We start from the raw sequence: 16676 nt of genomic DNA, 5'->3' as shown, positions 1-16676 counted from the left end.
CTTGACAGTTCTGGTCCAGGACATTTCCTCCCTGATGAGCTGTCAGTTTATATGAATGTGCTCCGGCTGTGTGACGCTGCGCCTCCTCAGACAGAACTGCCACATATACAGCACTGATGTAATGACCAGAAGGTACCAGAAGATGGAGCCGTCCTGCAACAAAAGTGTCAAGTCAAATCTGAACTTGGTCATTAGTTTCTTTTATACTTACAGAGCACAAACAAAGTTAACACATTGAACCGCAGCTCCATGATCTCCTGGCAGAGAAACTGACCAGGCACACGTCAGGATGTCATGTGATGCAGTCTGTCTGAGTCAGCCTCGTGGTCCCGCCCTGTCCCTCTCTCCAAACAAAGATTAGGTTCTCCACCATTATTAAAGGAACCGTTTCTACTGTTTCCTTTAACCTAGTTCCCCTTTCAGCTGTAAACAGGGAACGTGTGGTGGATTTAGGTTGACATGCTGACCATGCTGCTGTCCACATTCAAGAGGACACTAACCCTCACACACACGGACACACGAGCAAATTACCACGTGATCCTTAATCCCCACAGCTGCATGTTCATCCTGTGATCAAGAAAGTTGATACACGTAATGTGTTAACAAGAGGTGGTGAAGTGACCCTGATCAGCTGACATCTGAAGATCAACATGACAACATTCACTGTTAGATGTGAACACATGTGGAGTTTGACAGCTGGAGGAAGCTCCACCATGTTTATCTGACAGGCTCCGCCCACAGTAAGTGACATCGGTTAGAGAAAGGTGTCCAGTAGAGTATGGTGTGTGGTTCGAAAACCAAGAAATCAGTTAGCTTTTTGCTCATCGCCTTGTCTCAGAGAGTCTGTGGTTACCACAGGATATTTACACGATTGGTTCTACAGCATGATTAAATGTCCCTCAGTTTCATAAAACTCATGTCTTAAAACAACAGCTGGCCACAAGTGGCTAAACGAGACTGCAGACGTTGTTACAGATATTAAACATCATCACACCCGACGTGGAGTCTGCATGGAGTCCATCTTCACAGGCTGACCCGAGTTACAACCCAGTGTCACTGTGACTTTAACTCCTGATCAGTTTGTAGAAGAGTGTTGAGTGATGGTGCAGTGAGACTGTGGTGGTGAGGTGCAGGTCAGGTGTCACCTGATGTGGACTGTTGGATGGACTGCTGCTGTGTTTGTGTGTCTCCTGAGAGCTTTGAAAGGCTCCTTTGAATAAAATGCATCATTATTATTATTATTGTTGTTGTACTATTGTTATCATTGTTTATTATTATTATTATTATTATCATTATTATAGGGTTATTCGACGTGTGGGCTGGGCCGATGAAAGAGCCACAGACAAACCAACATGTCCTCTACTGAAGTGCTCTTGAGCACATCGCCCCTGCATGCTGCTCACACACTGACAAAGTGGTGTGTCTCTTCAGATGTTTGTATTTTGTGGATTCTTTGTGTCTAGAGGTTCTGATCCATGTGGCTCAGAGTCTAACACAGGTTCATACAGCTTTAAGTGCGCAGAGGGGGCCACGGGCCCCTCAGCTGCTGGTTCGCTCTGACGCGGGAGGGCTGGTCCGCGGAGCCTGGTGAAGCCTCCCAGTCTCAGAGCTGGGAGTGGGCGAGCTGGGATAGGCTGGGAGTTTGGTCGGAGCCGTCATCGGGACGGGACGAAGAACCGACTGGTCGCTAACTTGTGGCTGCTGAGCGGCTGAATGTTCCGACAGGAAATCTGACGCCAGAAATAAAAGCGTGTGTCGCGTCCGGTGGTTTTTACGGATCTGAGCGTCCCGGATGACAAAGAAGCGTCGCCGGGCAGAAGTTTGTCAGCTCGGAGTCTGATCGCTCCTCAAACTAACGGACTGCAGTTTTGTCCTCTGACGGAGACGAAGAAGAAGAAGAGGAGGAGGCAGAATGCCGCGGCGCACCGTGCACGAAGTGACCGTGCAGGACGTCCAGAAGAGGAGGAATCCCAACAAACACTACGTGAGTCTCATTTTGTCATCTGGACTGAAGTCAGGCTGCTGAGAGCAACACATCCACGTCTGACTGCAGAACTTCTGCTTCCTGTCGGGAGAAGTTCAAAACAAAGAGAGTGTCAGATTACAGTCTGTAGACAGACCAGGACTTCACTATGAAGCCAGTCAGAGAGGATTTGTCTGATCCAGAACCACAGTCCTGTTAAAGCAGCAGTGTGTAGTTCAGGAGAGGAGCTTTTAATCACACCGTTGTTTTAATGTCTGAACATGTTAGTAGACAAACTGTTTGTTGGCATGACTGAACAAACAAACAAACAAACACAGGGGATACTGTATCACTCTGTTTATATGTGGCGGACCCTGCCACCCCTCCATCTTGGGCCTGTGATCTGGGACCTTGTGTTCCTCTGAGAGCAGCTGGTTTATTCAGTTAAAGGGAAAATAAATGTGAGTGTCTACAGAGATGAACTTGAAAGTACACAGCGCAGTTTAAACACTTTTCAACAAAGAGTTTAAAGAGTTTAAAGCGTTTAAAGAGTTTAAAGAGTGTTCTAGTCTCTCTTCTGTGTGATGTCGCCTCACTCTGAATCAGACCCGTCCCTGTGAGCTCTCATTCATCAGGTCTTTGTTCAGAGTTCCCACTCAGACCAGGGGTCCCACTCAGCAGCATTCAGATGGATCAGGCTCATGTGACCCTGAGTCTGCATACCTTCAAGTGACCGACAACATTCAGTGTCACATGTGAATGTAGACATTGTTTTATTATCTCCAGTCTGCAGTCTGACAAACTGTCCTCTGGTGCTTCTTGACGCCTGCTGCCACGTGTGGGCTGCGCTCGAGCCCAGAAAACATCTTAATAGGCAAATCAATCCAGTCCTCACACCATCCAGACTAATCCCCATGAGTACAGCGTTCAGATGGAGCAGCCCAGCTTTGTCACGCCTCAGGCTTTTCAGTTTAGTCAGAAAATCATACCTGAAGGCCCCAGTAACCAGGAAGTATCACACGCACAGTGTCTGAGCTCATCACAGGAGCACAAGGCCATGTTTGAGCGTCGGGCTACTCACCATATGTCATGTGGCTTTAATAGTTGTGTGACTTCAGCTGTACAGAAATCATTTAGGCTTTGTTTAATCAAACATGTCTGCTTCAGAGACATTATCCAGAGTTATCGATAATGCTAGTAGAGCTGAGACGTTAAAGGTGATAATGTCCTGATGTATAAGAGAAGTCAGGTGAAGATGCTGTCATTGTCTCATGAAGTGTCTTTTCACTGCCACACAGTATCTGCTCCTGTGAAGGTCCATTACTGTGTATGGACCCGGAGACAGAGGAGGACTCAGAAAGTGAGTCTTCCTCCTGTGTTTGTGCTGCTGCTGTTGGAAAGCTTGTGTGGGAGACAACAATGTCAGAGAGACAAAGAGCCATCAACAGTGGAGCTTTCATCATGGTGTGTGGAAGTGAGTCGTGGAGGATACATGTGGGTGCATTCGTCTGCAAAAGTGCACACAGTTGGTATAAAGTGACACACATGACAGCTCAGGATCCAGAGGGCCGACAGTGGGAGCCGCTCCCGGGCCAAGGCCTCAGCAGGGGCTCCTGTTAGTTCCATGTACATGGTGTGCGCCTGTATGTGCACTCATATATGCTGGCCTGAATCCATTGGTGTGTGAAAATGATGACTGGGTTAAGGGACCAGCAGACCTGCGGTGAGTGTTAGTGGTCAAGGACACAGAGTTCTCCAGGTCCCGGGTCTTCTCCATCTGTCCGGTGCAGCCCGTGTTGCTGCTCTCTGTTGGTGTCGGCCGGACGCCGGAAGTCCTCCACAGCCCACGAGGTATCTGTGACAGTACGGAAAGCAACTTAGACCTGCTTTGCTTGAAGTGATCATGTAGAAATCAAAAATGGACCCTACCATGTACCCCGTAGCACTTGGTAGCTAACTAACTAGCTAATTTTACATTGTTATTACTGATTTCCTCATGACTATCTGGTCTTTTGATGACCCTGGAGGGTCAGGGTAGGGGTAACAATTGGAACTGGGCTTGGCCCTGACTTATAGGGGCAGTTTATTGGGAGTATTAGTGTTTCATTGACCAGAGAAGCTTTTATGGCTGCTCTCCTTTCCCTCTGCAGAGCTGTGCTTCAGACTCATTTACTATTGTAGATGTTGTACTTGTAGTTTAAAGAGCGTATATGTCATAATTCTTTTTAATGACTAACAAGGAAAACAAAGTAATTCTGCACCTTTTTGAATATGCCGGCTCTCCCTCTTAACTGTTGAGAATTCATTAGCTGGTAAATATCACAGAGAATATTCTGAAAATAGTGCCTTTGCTCATCTTAGTGTACAGATTGTCCTCACTTGGCTTCACTGAATTTGCCATAAATATGTGCTGTTCTGAATGAAGACAGCCTCCCTGCTGGCCTCTGGAGGTCCTGGAGGCGGTCCATCCATGGCCGTATGTGACTCCGGTGCTCTGGAAGAGACAGCGAGGCCAGAGAAGGTCTGGGAGCGAGGCCAGCAGCATTCTGCCAGACACAGAGAGCCACCAGGGAGTTTCCAATCACCTCCCCGTCTCTCCCCTCCTCTTCTTCTTCTTTAGTGAAGCACATTAAGGACTGTGTCTGTTGCCTGCTCTGATCAGGCTCCATGCTTATGTTGGATTGTTCATGCTGTTTGAATGAGACAGACACGAGAAGTCAAGTTGAAGCTTAACTTAAACTCTGACTGTGAATTCATGTCATGTGTCATGTCTCCACCTCAAAGTCAGGAGCTGATGTTTCCTCTGCTGCTCTGCTCTTCATGTTCCTTCAAGACAATGTCTGTCAAAAAGACAGCATGGTCAGATCTGCTGCGTCGATCCAGGTTGATGACTTCCTGCTCAGAAGGAAGTGATGCAGCTGGAATGGGAAATGACATCACCGGATATCCCTGCTGTGTGCATGTGAACAGATGATGACACAGATGAATGTTGCTTGTCTATATTTTGTGGCATTACTGGCACAATGAGTCAGGCGTGTTAGTTTAAATGTTTCATTTGTTTTTGTCCTGCTTTTCCAGGTTTACATCATCAAAGTGTCCTGGAGCGATGGCAGCACAGAAGTCATTTACAGACGCTACAGCAAGTTCTTCGACCTGCAGGTGAGTGAGGGTGTTCCTGTGTGTGTTAGTGTGTGTTGGTGTGTGCAGTTAGTTTGAGGGGTCAAGGAGTGTGATGAGTTACAGCTCTTCCACCAGCGGAGACGAGCACGGGTCAGGTAGTGAATGGAGTGACTGTGTCCACACAGCTCTGTCCTCCTGCAGACCCTGCTCCACCCATGTGACGCGGGTAATTATATTGTACGAGAGGAGTCGGAAAATGTCCCGATGAAGTTAATGGAGGACAGTGATGAATGTGACGACCGCACTGATGACCACAGAAATGTCTGAATCATCCTTGAACGTCACGCTGGCAGTGTGTGTTGCACAAGGAGGGAATCTCATTAGTATCCTAGTTTCTCTTCCTCTTTCCAAGGTAATGGATCTGGGCCCCGGCCACGTCGGAGCTTAGAGAGCGTGGACTCAAGGAAACCCAGGAAGGCAACCGCTTTTAATGAGCACATAGTCGATTCAGGAGAAGCAGACTGTCAGCCCTAATTGAATTAAATTCCTTTTAATTGATTAGGATGGTCCAAGCATGAGCAATGAAATGAAGAATTATAATCCTCCACTGGGGTTTTCTGAGGCAGCAGATGTAATGTTAACCAGAAGAATGCAAACTGTTTCATTACTAATTTTGTTAGTTTGACTTCAGCCTAAAGAAGCTGCCAACAGTCTCACATATAAATCACTCTCATGATTGTTGTTTAAAGGTTGCACCTTTGTGCTGCTGAGCCCGGGCCAACTGAAAGTTTATGTATAGCCATTAACAGTCATCTGTGTGGTGTTCTGAGCACAGATGGGCAAAACCCATGTAGTGAGGGCTGTCGTCTGCTCTCTGCTGATAGAGTATAATGAGGTATTAAGTCGTCTGTTCAGCTTCTGTCAACCAGCAACAACAATTACAAAAGCTTGTCTCCTCCCACAGAAGCACAGACTCGGTCCCTCTGTCTAACTGAGTCATATTGGGTGTGTTGACACAAATAACAAAGTTTTCCAAAAGTCCTGTGTTAGCATTGTAACACTAACCTGAAGCTAGCTGCAGGGCTAACAAGCTAACTGTAGCAGTATTTAGCAGCAGTTAGCAGTTATTCTGGTGACATGCTGCCACCTGTGAGTTTTGAGTATGAATTTGACATCATGTTTATTTCTGTTGCTAAGTTTTCTGTCTTGATTAATGTTGCTGTATGAACAGTTTAAGATTCTGGACACTGCGTCTGAATAGTTGGATGAACATCTGTCATTGGCTCTTGTAGCTATTGTGAATTACATATGGAGTATTCAGACTGGATTCCTTATTTTGGTTATTTAATCTTGGTTTCAAGCTTTGCTTTCGATGTTTTGGCTTTTCAAAGTGTGTTAGCGGTGTGACTGCAGAGAGGAGGATGCTCGGGACGGTTTCTCTTCAGTGTTGTTCCAGGGCTGGAAAGTGTACGTGAGCCAGACATCTTAGCACCAGATGAGGCTAATTAATGACTCTTCATGTTGTCATCGGTGCTCAGAAGCACCAAATCTCTTAACATAGATATATCAAAATAAGATAATCTTCAATGGTTAGATGACTTAGATGAGCACGTAGGAGATATTTCCAGCAGGGACATCCCCAGCCGGACTTTACTCCGGCCAGGCCGTTCAGCTGCTTCCTCATTGTGGGCAGCCTGCTGGTCGGCTCTCACTGGTGAAGGAGACGTAGATAAACTCAGCCGAACAGATTACAAGACAGTCTTTTATCTCATCTTAGGTTGACATTTTATAGACCACCTTGAGGCTTTGGATTTCTTTTTAGAAAAATGTTAAAATGCTCAAAATGTCATCAGCTTCACTGTGACGCAGGATTGTACCTGCATGCGTCAGCATTGTTTGTAGAGCTGTTTCATGTAATTTTATTGAAAGGTAATTGAATTGTATTGACCTGTTACATTGTGCATTATGAGGAGTGTAAAAGCAAAGGTGTGACATCATCACGCGTCATTCAGCTGCCCGGCCAGCGTCCTGACACAGAGTCGAGTCATTCAGCTCCTCTAGTTACCGTCTTAACTTCATCGTGCCGGCTTGGGTCGTCTGTCACTCTGTGGCCTGGTGCTGTCGTCTGGTCATGGGATTAGGAGTGGTTTATATAAATATAGAAAAGATGAAGAAGTAAAAACCAGACAGGAAGTGTTATTCACCACATCCTGTCACACAGCTGGCCCGGTTGTGCCTTCTGTGTGATCACTGATCCCCCGCTCGGTCTGCTATTCTTCCAGACCTGCTTGGTTTTCATTATTTAAAGACATGTGCGTATTTTATATTGGGACACACTATCAGCTCAAATCTGCAGCATGTTGTGTGTGTCACCAGATGGTTCTCATCCTCACACTTATTTGAATCCTTCACCTTTTTAAAAGTACTTCTGTTGCACTAACTTGCCCAGTAATGACTCTCCTGACAGATTAAAGTATTTACCCGGTAATGGAGGTGATAAACAAGAGCGGTGTAGAATTAACTCAGAAATGCTCCGTCATTGCTGAAGAATCTCCCTCATGAGGGATGTTGTGTGTTTGAACTTCCAGCAGGAGTCAGATGTTCTTCTCACCGACGATATTTCTGCTACTTCTCACCCACCTCTTTCCTCCAACACCTAAACCTCCACCTCTGTGAAGCTGCTACCACCACAAACGGCATCAGAGAGTTTAGTTTCCATTTCTGCAAACTGGCAAAGGACTCCACGTGAGACAGAATTATGGTCTGCACTAATGCATAAATGTATGTAATGCAAAGTATGTGTTAGTCTTGCAAGCTGTTGAATACTGAGAGAATGAATTGTGCAAATTAGCATTTTCACATAAACCTGTGTGGTTTTCCCCTCTCACTGTTTCACTGTGTTAGATTGTGAACAGCAGTAGAGTGATGTGCTGCTCCAGACAGATGGAAACTGGAGAGCCTGTGTTAGAGACCGTGGGGTCATCCCTGAGGCCCTGCAGTTTTATTTCCATGTCACTAAGAACAGTTTCCATGCTGCACACGTGTCCATCCCACTTCACAGGCTTAGTCTTCCAGCATTCCCAGTTGCTTTTGATACTGGAAAGACTTTTACTGTAGGAAAGCTGAAGGACACACCGCAGCTCGCTCAGTCACAGTTGCACAGCTTTCACATATTTTCCATTTGCAGTAATCAAGTAACAAATGTTTTTTAAGGGAGGGGGGCGGTTTATTTTGCTCGGGGCTAACGGGGCTGCTTGTAGTGCACATTTCACAGAGCAGCAACAATGTGCTCATTTCTCTCTTGTCCATCGGCCATTTTCAGAGTGAAATGTGCTGTATGAACACTCGCGCAGGAACAACAAGCCAGAACATGTTTGTGAAGTTCTTAGTCCTCAGTGTGAGAGTTTAGTTTAGTTCTTGTCGTTGTGGACTAAGTAATGTGAAAGAAAATGATGGTCCCCCTGAATGATTACTCAGAGAATTCCAAGTATCTAATCCACTGAAGAGGAACCATCGGTGGGACTGTGCTCTAAAAAAACATCATGAGCTGCCTTTTTTGAATTTGTTATTCGTATGCATTCATTTCTGACTGCTGGGGATGGCAGTGGTTTCCTAACAGCAGGCTCATAGAAAGCCAAGTCTGAATGAAACCCTGTTTTGCAGCTTAACCAGTTGTTGACAAGATGACAAGCACTTGCTCTTCCCATCACTTACTCCACTGTCTCTGCTTAATGACATGGAACCAAACAGAAATTGATCGAATCTACAGTGAGAATTTAGATTTGGGAAGTTGTTCTTCACATGGTGACTGTTGACCTGTTGGAGGTGTACCTTGCTGCTGAAGAGCCAACAATAGAGTGAGTGGGTCTACAGAATCAGTGGATGAACATTGTGACTGGCTGCGAGGAGGTGGTGGTGGGCAGCAGTACGCTGCTGAAACACCGGAGTGACAAGGCTAGAGAAAAACTAAACTAAACTAAAACTCGCACAACTGGAGGGTTAGACAGGATATCATTCAGGAAGGCAGGTTCCTGCTTTAAAAAACAAAAAAAACATGATTAGTTATAATATACTTCTTTAGTTAACAGTTTCTGTTCTCAAGGTAGGGTGTGATGGTACGAGACGAAACAAAGGAATCTGATCCAGATTTTCTGAATTGGTCTGTAATTGAGATATTTCTACATCAATCCAGCACCAGACTGAGCTGAACCACACATCTCAGTACATAACAATACAGTATATCAACACTGATATATAAAAGCACATAGACCGTGATACAAGATTATATTCATATTGCCCCTGAAGATCGTAAATGACAACCTTGGGTCAAGAACCTTTACTGAGCCACATCGAGCCTTACGGACCCTCAGGTGCTGCTGTTAAACTCTGCTGTGACCTCTCTGGAGGTGGATATGACATAAAGAGATTAACTGGTGTGGACCATTTAAAGCACCAATATCGCCTATGAATCCCCAGATACATGCCACCAGGATACTAACCAAGCGACCATTATTAGTCACAGTCAGAGAAACAGGCAGACTTGTGTAAACTAAAGGTAGATGTAACCATCTATACCTGCTTACTCTGTTCAGGGACCAGCTGAGCCCATACAAGTTCACACTGAGCTCATCCTCATCTGTTTCCGTGGAAACAAGGAAAGCAGTCATCTGCAGTTTGACTGAATTTTACTTAATTTCTACCCAAAAAAACTGTCCAACGTATCAATTAATCAAGACCATGTATTTCTGGAGCTGTTCCAGTTGATGATGAGCCCGTGGCATCATCACTATAGTGTTCAACCATTAATACTGACAGACAGTCAGTGGATGATTTCTTCTTTCTGCTGTCTGAGGTGGATCAGCAGCTCAGGCTCCTACAGATGTGTGGCGGTTCAGCTTGGGTCCCTTCAGAGGGTTAAATATGACCTCAAGCATGAATGTACAGTGAACAGTCAAAGAATGTGAGGTCTAGTGAGCTAGGCATGTGGAGAGAGAGCAGCCATTGTTCTATCCTTTATACTCTCACTCAGCAGTCTCGGGCGTCTCAGATCTTCTTTATTAGGCCTTTATTTGCAGGCTGATGATGCGGTTACAGCGGATATGGACTAGACAAATTACAGCCCGGTGAACTAGTGGCAGTATCAGCACCACACAGCACAATGACCAGGCTGTGCTATAAACAGGTTTATGTTGTGTTCAAATTGTTTATAGTCCATTTTCCTTTGCTCAGTGTTGCTGTTTGAGTAGCACTGTTTATATTAATAGCACTATCTCCCCTCCATGTGTCGGTGAATGAGTCCTGGAGTGAAAAGTGGCAGGTTATGGTATAAATGTAACTGTTGACAGAGTTTTAAATGACAGAAGAGATTACAGCACATCTCCAGGACAGATGAGTTCATAGACTGTAACTGCTACATGTGATCAGTTTGTGCTGTCCAGCTGTTATTCACTCTATATAGCACTAATGTGGCATCGATGTCCTTCTAATCTAAGTGAACTCAGCAGGATGCAGTTTACAGTAACATACTTCATAGACGTGAATGTCATGTGGAGATTGACTGAGTGTGTGCCGTCTGGCTTGTCCTCCTGCTGCCTGTAGAGCATGAATATTTGATGGCGGGTGCATGATGTAACTGGTATTTTGAAGAGACATCTTTACTCTCTCCAGATGCCTTTTCTTGTTGGAGTGGCTCTGATTACAGAGTAGATACAAGGTTTGCAGTGAGACACAGAGACTGGGTGTGTCTGCACTCAGTCAGACACATGGGAACCATTACAGTGTGTGGGGTATCGGCCCTGCAGTGTTCGTCTCTCTGGCTCTCCGCTCGTCTCTTTGCTTATGCTGTCTCTCTTTAGGTGGTAATGTGTCGATGATGATGAAGCATCTGAAGCCCTCAGTGCTCCTCTGAGCTCCTTCTCTGTCTTCTGCTGTATGTGGGACTGAAGTGGACCGGCTCACCTCTTCCCTGGTCTTGATTTAGTTCACTGCTCACTCTTCTGACCTTCTTTTCATTGCTTTGTTGTTTAGCAGTGGAAATCTTTGTTGTGGCTTTAGCTTTATGATGGGAGGCTCGAGTGGTCAGAGTCACTGTGAAGTCATTTAAGTGCAACCATATCTGGTCTGTTCTAGGATGTAATATAAATCTCAACCATCCAACAGCAGTTTTCTGAGATGCAATAACTGCCAAAGGCCATGTCTGTGAGGTGTAAAAGCTGATGGTGTTGTTTGATTATGTCTTTCTCATTCAGATCATTCATTGTGTATGTAATGAGGCTTTGCATGAAATGGTCAGACTATTACAGGAGAAGCAGAACGAGTTAGTGAAGAAAAAGTGAAGTGGAAACGGAACCAAGTCCAGTTTCTTCACAGCTGAAGATGTGCAGAGACTGTAACACATATATCATGTTCTGTTATATCTCAGCGGTCAGACTCTTTCAGTCTGTTACAACTACATGAAACCTCAAGCTTTGTTTAACCTGTGGATATTTACTCATGGGCGATATAAAATGCAAATTCAGTAGTTTTCAACACTGAATCTATTGTTGAGGTTGTCTTAGTGAGGATCACAGTGGCAGGAGGGCAGACTCTATCTACTTAGGTGATGTGAGGCTGTTTAAACATTATGCCACTCACTGTTTTATGGCAACAACACCTCTTTGGCACCAGGCTCAACAGAGGCAGGATATAGTAGCTAATACAAGATTATATTTGGCTCACGTCTCTGCTTTTCCCATAACCTCTCAATCACCTCACCTCATATTACACTTTCCCCGTCTCTCTTTGTTGGTTTTGGCTCAATCCGAGTTTTTGTTTCTTTCAAATTTACCAGAGGTCATTTTGTGACAGCTGTGCTCGACTTCTATTGTTGGAAAAGTCACTATAGAAACTGGTGAAAACATCAGGTACCGGTAAATGTCGTGAACACACTCAGAACTACAAATTCCAATAATAAATCAGAACTCACATCAGTAATCACATCAGCATCTTATATCACATCTTCTACCTGCTGATTCACACGTATGAGATTAGATTCAAGAGGAGGCGGCTCGGAGGAGACCGATCAGTTTATGTTCAAAGTGTTTTTTGTTATGTAATATTAACATATTGATTCATTTTTGTTTCATATTGAGAGCAAGAATCACTCTGGTCATTATGAAACACATGATGAGTGGGATCATCTTGCACAACACATCAGAAGTTGGTATCTTTGTTGATTTTAGCTCAGAAATGGTCTTACTGTGTGATCTGACATGGAGGGTAAACACTCTGAGTTGGTGTTGCCAGTCCTGCATACTGTATTTAAGAAATGAGCATCTCATCCCAGTGAAGCTTCAGAGCTGTGCAGCAGTGGAGGGAATGAAAAACATCCCTGTTTAGATATTTGGCAAGCCATTTTGTTTCGACCTTCAGCTGCCTCAAAAATGTTTTTATCGGGTTGACACTGAACAGAACATAGTCAGAAATCCTCAGTTTCATTATGTGATGGATGAACCTCCAGATGAGGAAGTCTGCATGTGGGACAGTTGCCGTTGGTGTTCTGATATGATGTGCATCAAGGAGGACAGACTCAACAGTTTGGTTTGGTTGCAACACAAACTCACAGACCTTTATCTTTGCTCATAGTTGGACTATGATAAATAGAACAATAATCGAATAAATTGGCTATTAAATCACAAAATGGGGTTTTGTTGCAAATCATTCAGCTGAACTTTGGCTGGCTCTACAGAGCCATGAAAGACTTCCTTGATTCTGCTCAACATTGTTTTCTTGTAGTGAAATAGAATTTGCCTTGGAATGTGAAAGACCTCTTTCTGTGTTTGAACTATTGATTCAGTCATTTGAGTGCAGCTTCAAAGAATGTCTCATACACTCCTCTCACTCAGGTTTTAATTAAGTCAAGTATTTTCCTTCCGAAGCACAAATCCTGTGGTGCTCGGACATTTAATGTGGTTTTACCTCAAGTCCCGTTCAAAGATCTATAAGGGAAGACGAAGTGCAGATCCACTGTCTGAAAATGCACAAGAGGAAGAAAGAGTGCACTCAGAGTTCACTGGTCAACATGGCCAGGTGCCATTTTATTGAGCCCAGCTGTACGCAGAGCGGAGGACACACACAAGCACACGAAATATGTTTAGATATATGCAAACAATCTATGTGAATAGATATATGTTAAAGCATAATAATTATCATTAAGTGTCATGAATAAAGGAGCCGAAATTATAAAATACTGCCTGTATACAATGTGATGGGAGTTCAACAGAAAACTGACTCTGATGGCAGAATTTGATGTAAAAAGAGAAACAAAGGAATAATCGAGAGAAAAGGAATAACCGATATAAGAAGCCGCTGCTCTCTGGACTTTATGGGAACAGAAATGTTCCACTATGTCAGTGGTGCCTCACTGCTAACAGCGTAGAAGTGGAGGGGAAAACCATACCATCTGCTCAGGACGTTCCTAATCACTGGCAGGCCTTACTTTATTGGCCGAATTCCTTGTAGGAACTGCTGATTTGTAAAAAGAAATGTGAACTCTTCCTTGTACGCCTCAGCTATCCTGCTGTGTGTAATGAGAAGTGTGTGTTTGAGTGTAAATGCTTTGTGTGCTAATAAGTTCTAATTAATTGTTGGGTTTCAGATGGAATTGCTGGATAAATTCCCAGTGGAAGGAGGCCAGAAGGACCCAAAGCGCAGGATCATTCCATTCCTACCAGGTAAGAGTTAAACACACGTTGTCCCCAAGGCCCTACACACACACACACACACACACACACACACACACACACACACACACACACACACACACACACACACACACACACACACACACACACACACACACACTTGTTTGGAAGGAAGAGAGACAGAGTTCATTTGATATTCAGTTGAGAAATATCAACAAAAAAATACCAAAAAGTTCTTTGAGGATTTGCAACTTTCTCCCATTTATTTGGATACGGATCTGGGATCTGGGATCTGGGTCTGGATTTGGGTCTGGGTCTGGATTTGGGTCTGGGTCTGGATCTGGGATCTGGATCTGGGTCTGGGTCTGGGTCTGGGTCTGGATCTGGGATCTGGGTCTGGGTCTGGGTCTGGGTCTGGATCTGGGATCTGGGTCTGGGTCTGGGTCTGGATCTGGGATCTGGGTCTGGGTCTGGGTCTGGGTTTGGGTCTGGATCTGGGTCTGGGTTTGGGTCTGGATCTGGGTCTGGGTCTGGGTCTGGGTCTGGGCCCCTTTAGGTATTTGGACTATTTGTTGGACAAACAAAACAAACCAAAGCAGTCATCTTCGATTTAAGAAACTGTGATTGGTATTTTTCATTATGTTATGAAATGAGCAGTGGCCTCGTGGATTAAGACTTTATTCCCGCTCGCTGTGTTGTTGTGTCCGTGACTCATTCCGGCTGCTGTGACTTGTCCATCAGAAACACTGACGCCTTCTGTGGACAGTAATACTCAGTGATGGATGTGAATGAACTGGAGGAAAGCATTTTATTTTGCATCAGCTCCAACAGTGATTGGTCTTAACCACAGTGTTTCTGTGAACAGATGATGTTTATGCATCTACTCACTCGTGTTCAGCTGATCTTGAAGCATATAGCCCACAGACATGTTAAAACATTAAATACATCAGTGTTGGAGCCTTCGGGTGAAACATTCAGTACCTACCTGATCATAAAATGAAAAGGTTATAATGCATACCATTCATTATGAGCCATTTTCGTGGCTCAGCCGCATGATTGTCCTGCTGAATCATCACCTTATGTAAACCTGACTGGACAAAATGATGCTTTCTTCTTTTTGGTTTCCATTACTTTCCCACAAGCACAATGGCAGCAAGGTTTGTTTGGAATATGGGCTTTGGGTGTGTGACCAACTTTTGGAACAATCTGAGATTTAGATCTTGCTGAAAGTAATCCTTTATGAGAGTCGGGAAGAAAGCCTCACCCTGAGACCCCACCCACATCTCCCCCACCACGCTCGGGATGAGTGGGGGATACAGTTTTTTTTTGTTTTTTTTTTCCGTGGCCTCGCAGGTCTGGAACTCATTGAGAGAATACACACAAAAGCACACGCACACTCGGCTGTTTGATGAACTCTGAGTGGGAGGAGGAGAAGAGGGACAGAAAAACACTGCTTTTCATACCATCCCTGCACAGAGTCACACTGATGGTGCTGTTACAAACTACATCTACTTCTTCCTGCTTTTAACTTTTCACCCTGTAATATCTAGATTTCCTCTAAAATGTTTGATCTACTTCCCATCAAGGATCTTAGTTTTCTCTTCCTGTCTTCAAATGAAGCTCTGGGTGCTGGTCGAGCCTTCCTCCTGTTCTCTGTTGAAGAAAATAACCACTGAAATGCTGCAGATGTAGGAACTCAGTCCCCAGCACAGATACCAATGGTTAAAGAAAGAAAGAGAAGTGCACTCTGAATGGCACCCTCTAGGAATGTCACAGTGGAACTGTTTGCTTTTGTGGCACAATGTCGTTAGCAAACATTTGCTCAGTGTCTGCATGATATGAGGTTTAAGAGGATGATCATTTCTAGTTGTAGATCCTGGATCAGGTCATATTAGAGTCCTAAGCTAACATTTGCCTGATCTGCAGAATAATTTTCCTGTCAGCCAAGAAAAAAGTCTGGCCTGTGGGCTGAGGCCATCATAACAAGACACGGAAGCGGTTTTCCCTACTTGGTTTGGTTTGTTCAAGGCCCCGAGCTGTTTTTACTTATTTGGTATCTCCACATCAGCAGTGGCTTGTCTGCATGTGAGCATTAGTGCAGAACTTGTCTTTGCCAGGTGTGCACACCAACAGCCAACAGAAGTTCAACCTTTGAAGTTCCAACAATTTCAAATCTTAGCTATTTAAATCAAACCCTTAACCTTCTTGTATACAGCAGGTCCACACTTTTGCTTTGTCAAGACTGTATACAGCGTCTACAGGCCGTCTGTGTTCTCAGTACCTGTTACAGCGCTTCTCCTCTGATATGTTCATACATGACATTTAGATAGAGGTGATAACTTGATCTGTTTCTTTAGAGCCCTGAGTGATGCTCCTCAAGGCTGTGTCAGCAGGTCAGCCTTGAAATCGAGCTGATATGCATTTGATTGATCATCTGAAGTCTGGGTTGTTGAGCTATGAGTGAAACCCAAAATGGAATGTGGGTCTGTTTGTTTAAGGCCCCTGCATGAGAGAAGAGGTGATACTCTTATGTCAGCTTGGATCCCACAAGTAGGATATGAATTTATAATTAGGGTGACTTTCTGCCCCTTTTCCTCATGATGATGGATATCATACATGCTATTTCAGTTACTCTGATTTTCTGGGGATCCCACAGTGGAGCACACAGTCTGTTAGGCTGGTCAGACGTGTTTATGTGAATATGAATAGCACATTCCTCAGTCAGTCGTCTGTGAAGCACTGAAAACCAAGAATGACTAAACGGTTAGAATGTTTATGCCTGATTCATATCACGCCCCTCTCTCATCTGCAGGGGAAAGCAATCACTGCTCTTGTCTATTTGAGTGTACCAGTAGCAAACCTGTCCTTTATGTTAGCTCATGAAGTTGTGTCTGCCCGTAGTCAGCAATTTA

General features: G+C 44.5%; 1 protein-coding gene across 4 annotated transcripts in view; it reads left to right on the top strand.

Moving 5' to 3' along the window:
• The first annotated feature begins 1580 nt into the window (after positions 1 to 1580).
• sh3pxd2b (SH3 and PX domains 2B) overlaps positions 1581 to 16676 on the top strand; it is a 36722-nt gene continuing 21626 nt past the window's right edge. The window contains exons 1-3 of one of the 4 annotated variants that reach the window (XM_037118594.1): positions 1581 to 1984; positions 5042 to 5122; positions 13719 to 13794. In XM_037118594.1, coding sequence (XP_036974489.1) covers positions 1913 to 1984; positions 5042 to 5122; positions 13719 to 13794 — 229 coding nt within the window. In that variant the 5' untranslated portion in view covers positions 1581 to 1912. The remainder of the gene's footprint in view (positions 1985 to 5041; positions 5123 to 13718; positions 13795 to 16676) is intronic. The other 3 variants (XM_037118595.1, XM_037118598.1, XM_037118596.1) reach the window with 3 other exon arrangements.

The sequence above is a fragment of the Acanthopagrus latus genome, chromosome 13 (genome assembly GCF_904848185.1).
Source record: "Acanthopagrus latus isolate v.2019 chromosome 13, fAcaLat1.1, whole genome shotgun sequence".
Lineage (NCBI taxonomy): Eukaryota > Metazoa > Chordata > Actinopteri > Spariformes > Sparidae > Acanthopagrus > Acanthopagrus latus.
The sequence above is the reverse complement of the archived record's forward strand: the minus strand, read 5'-3'. Positions and strand labels throughout refer to the sequence as shown.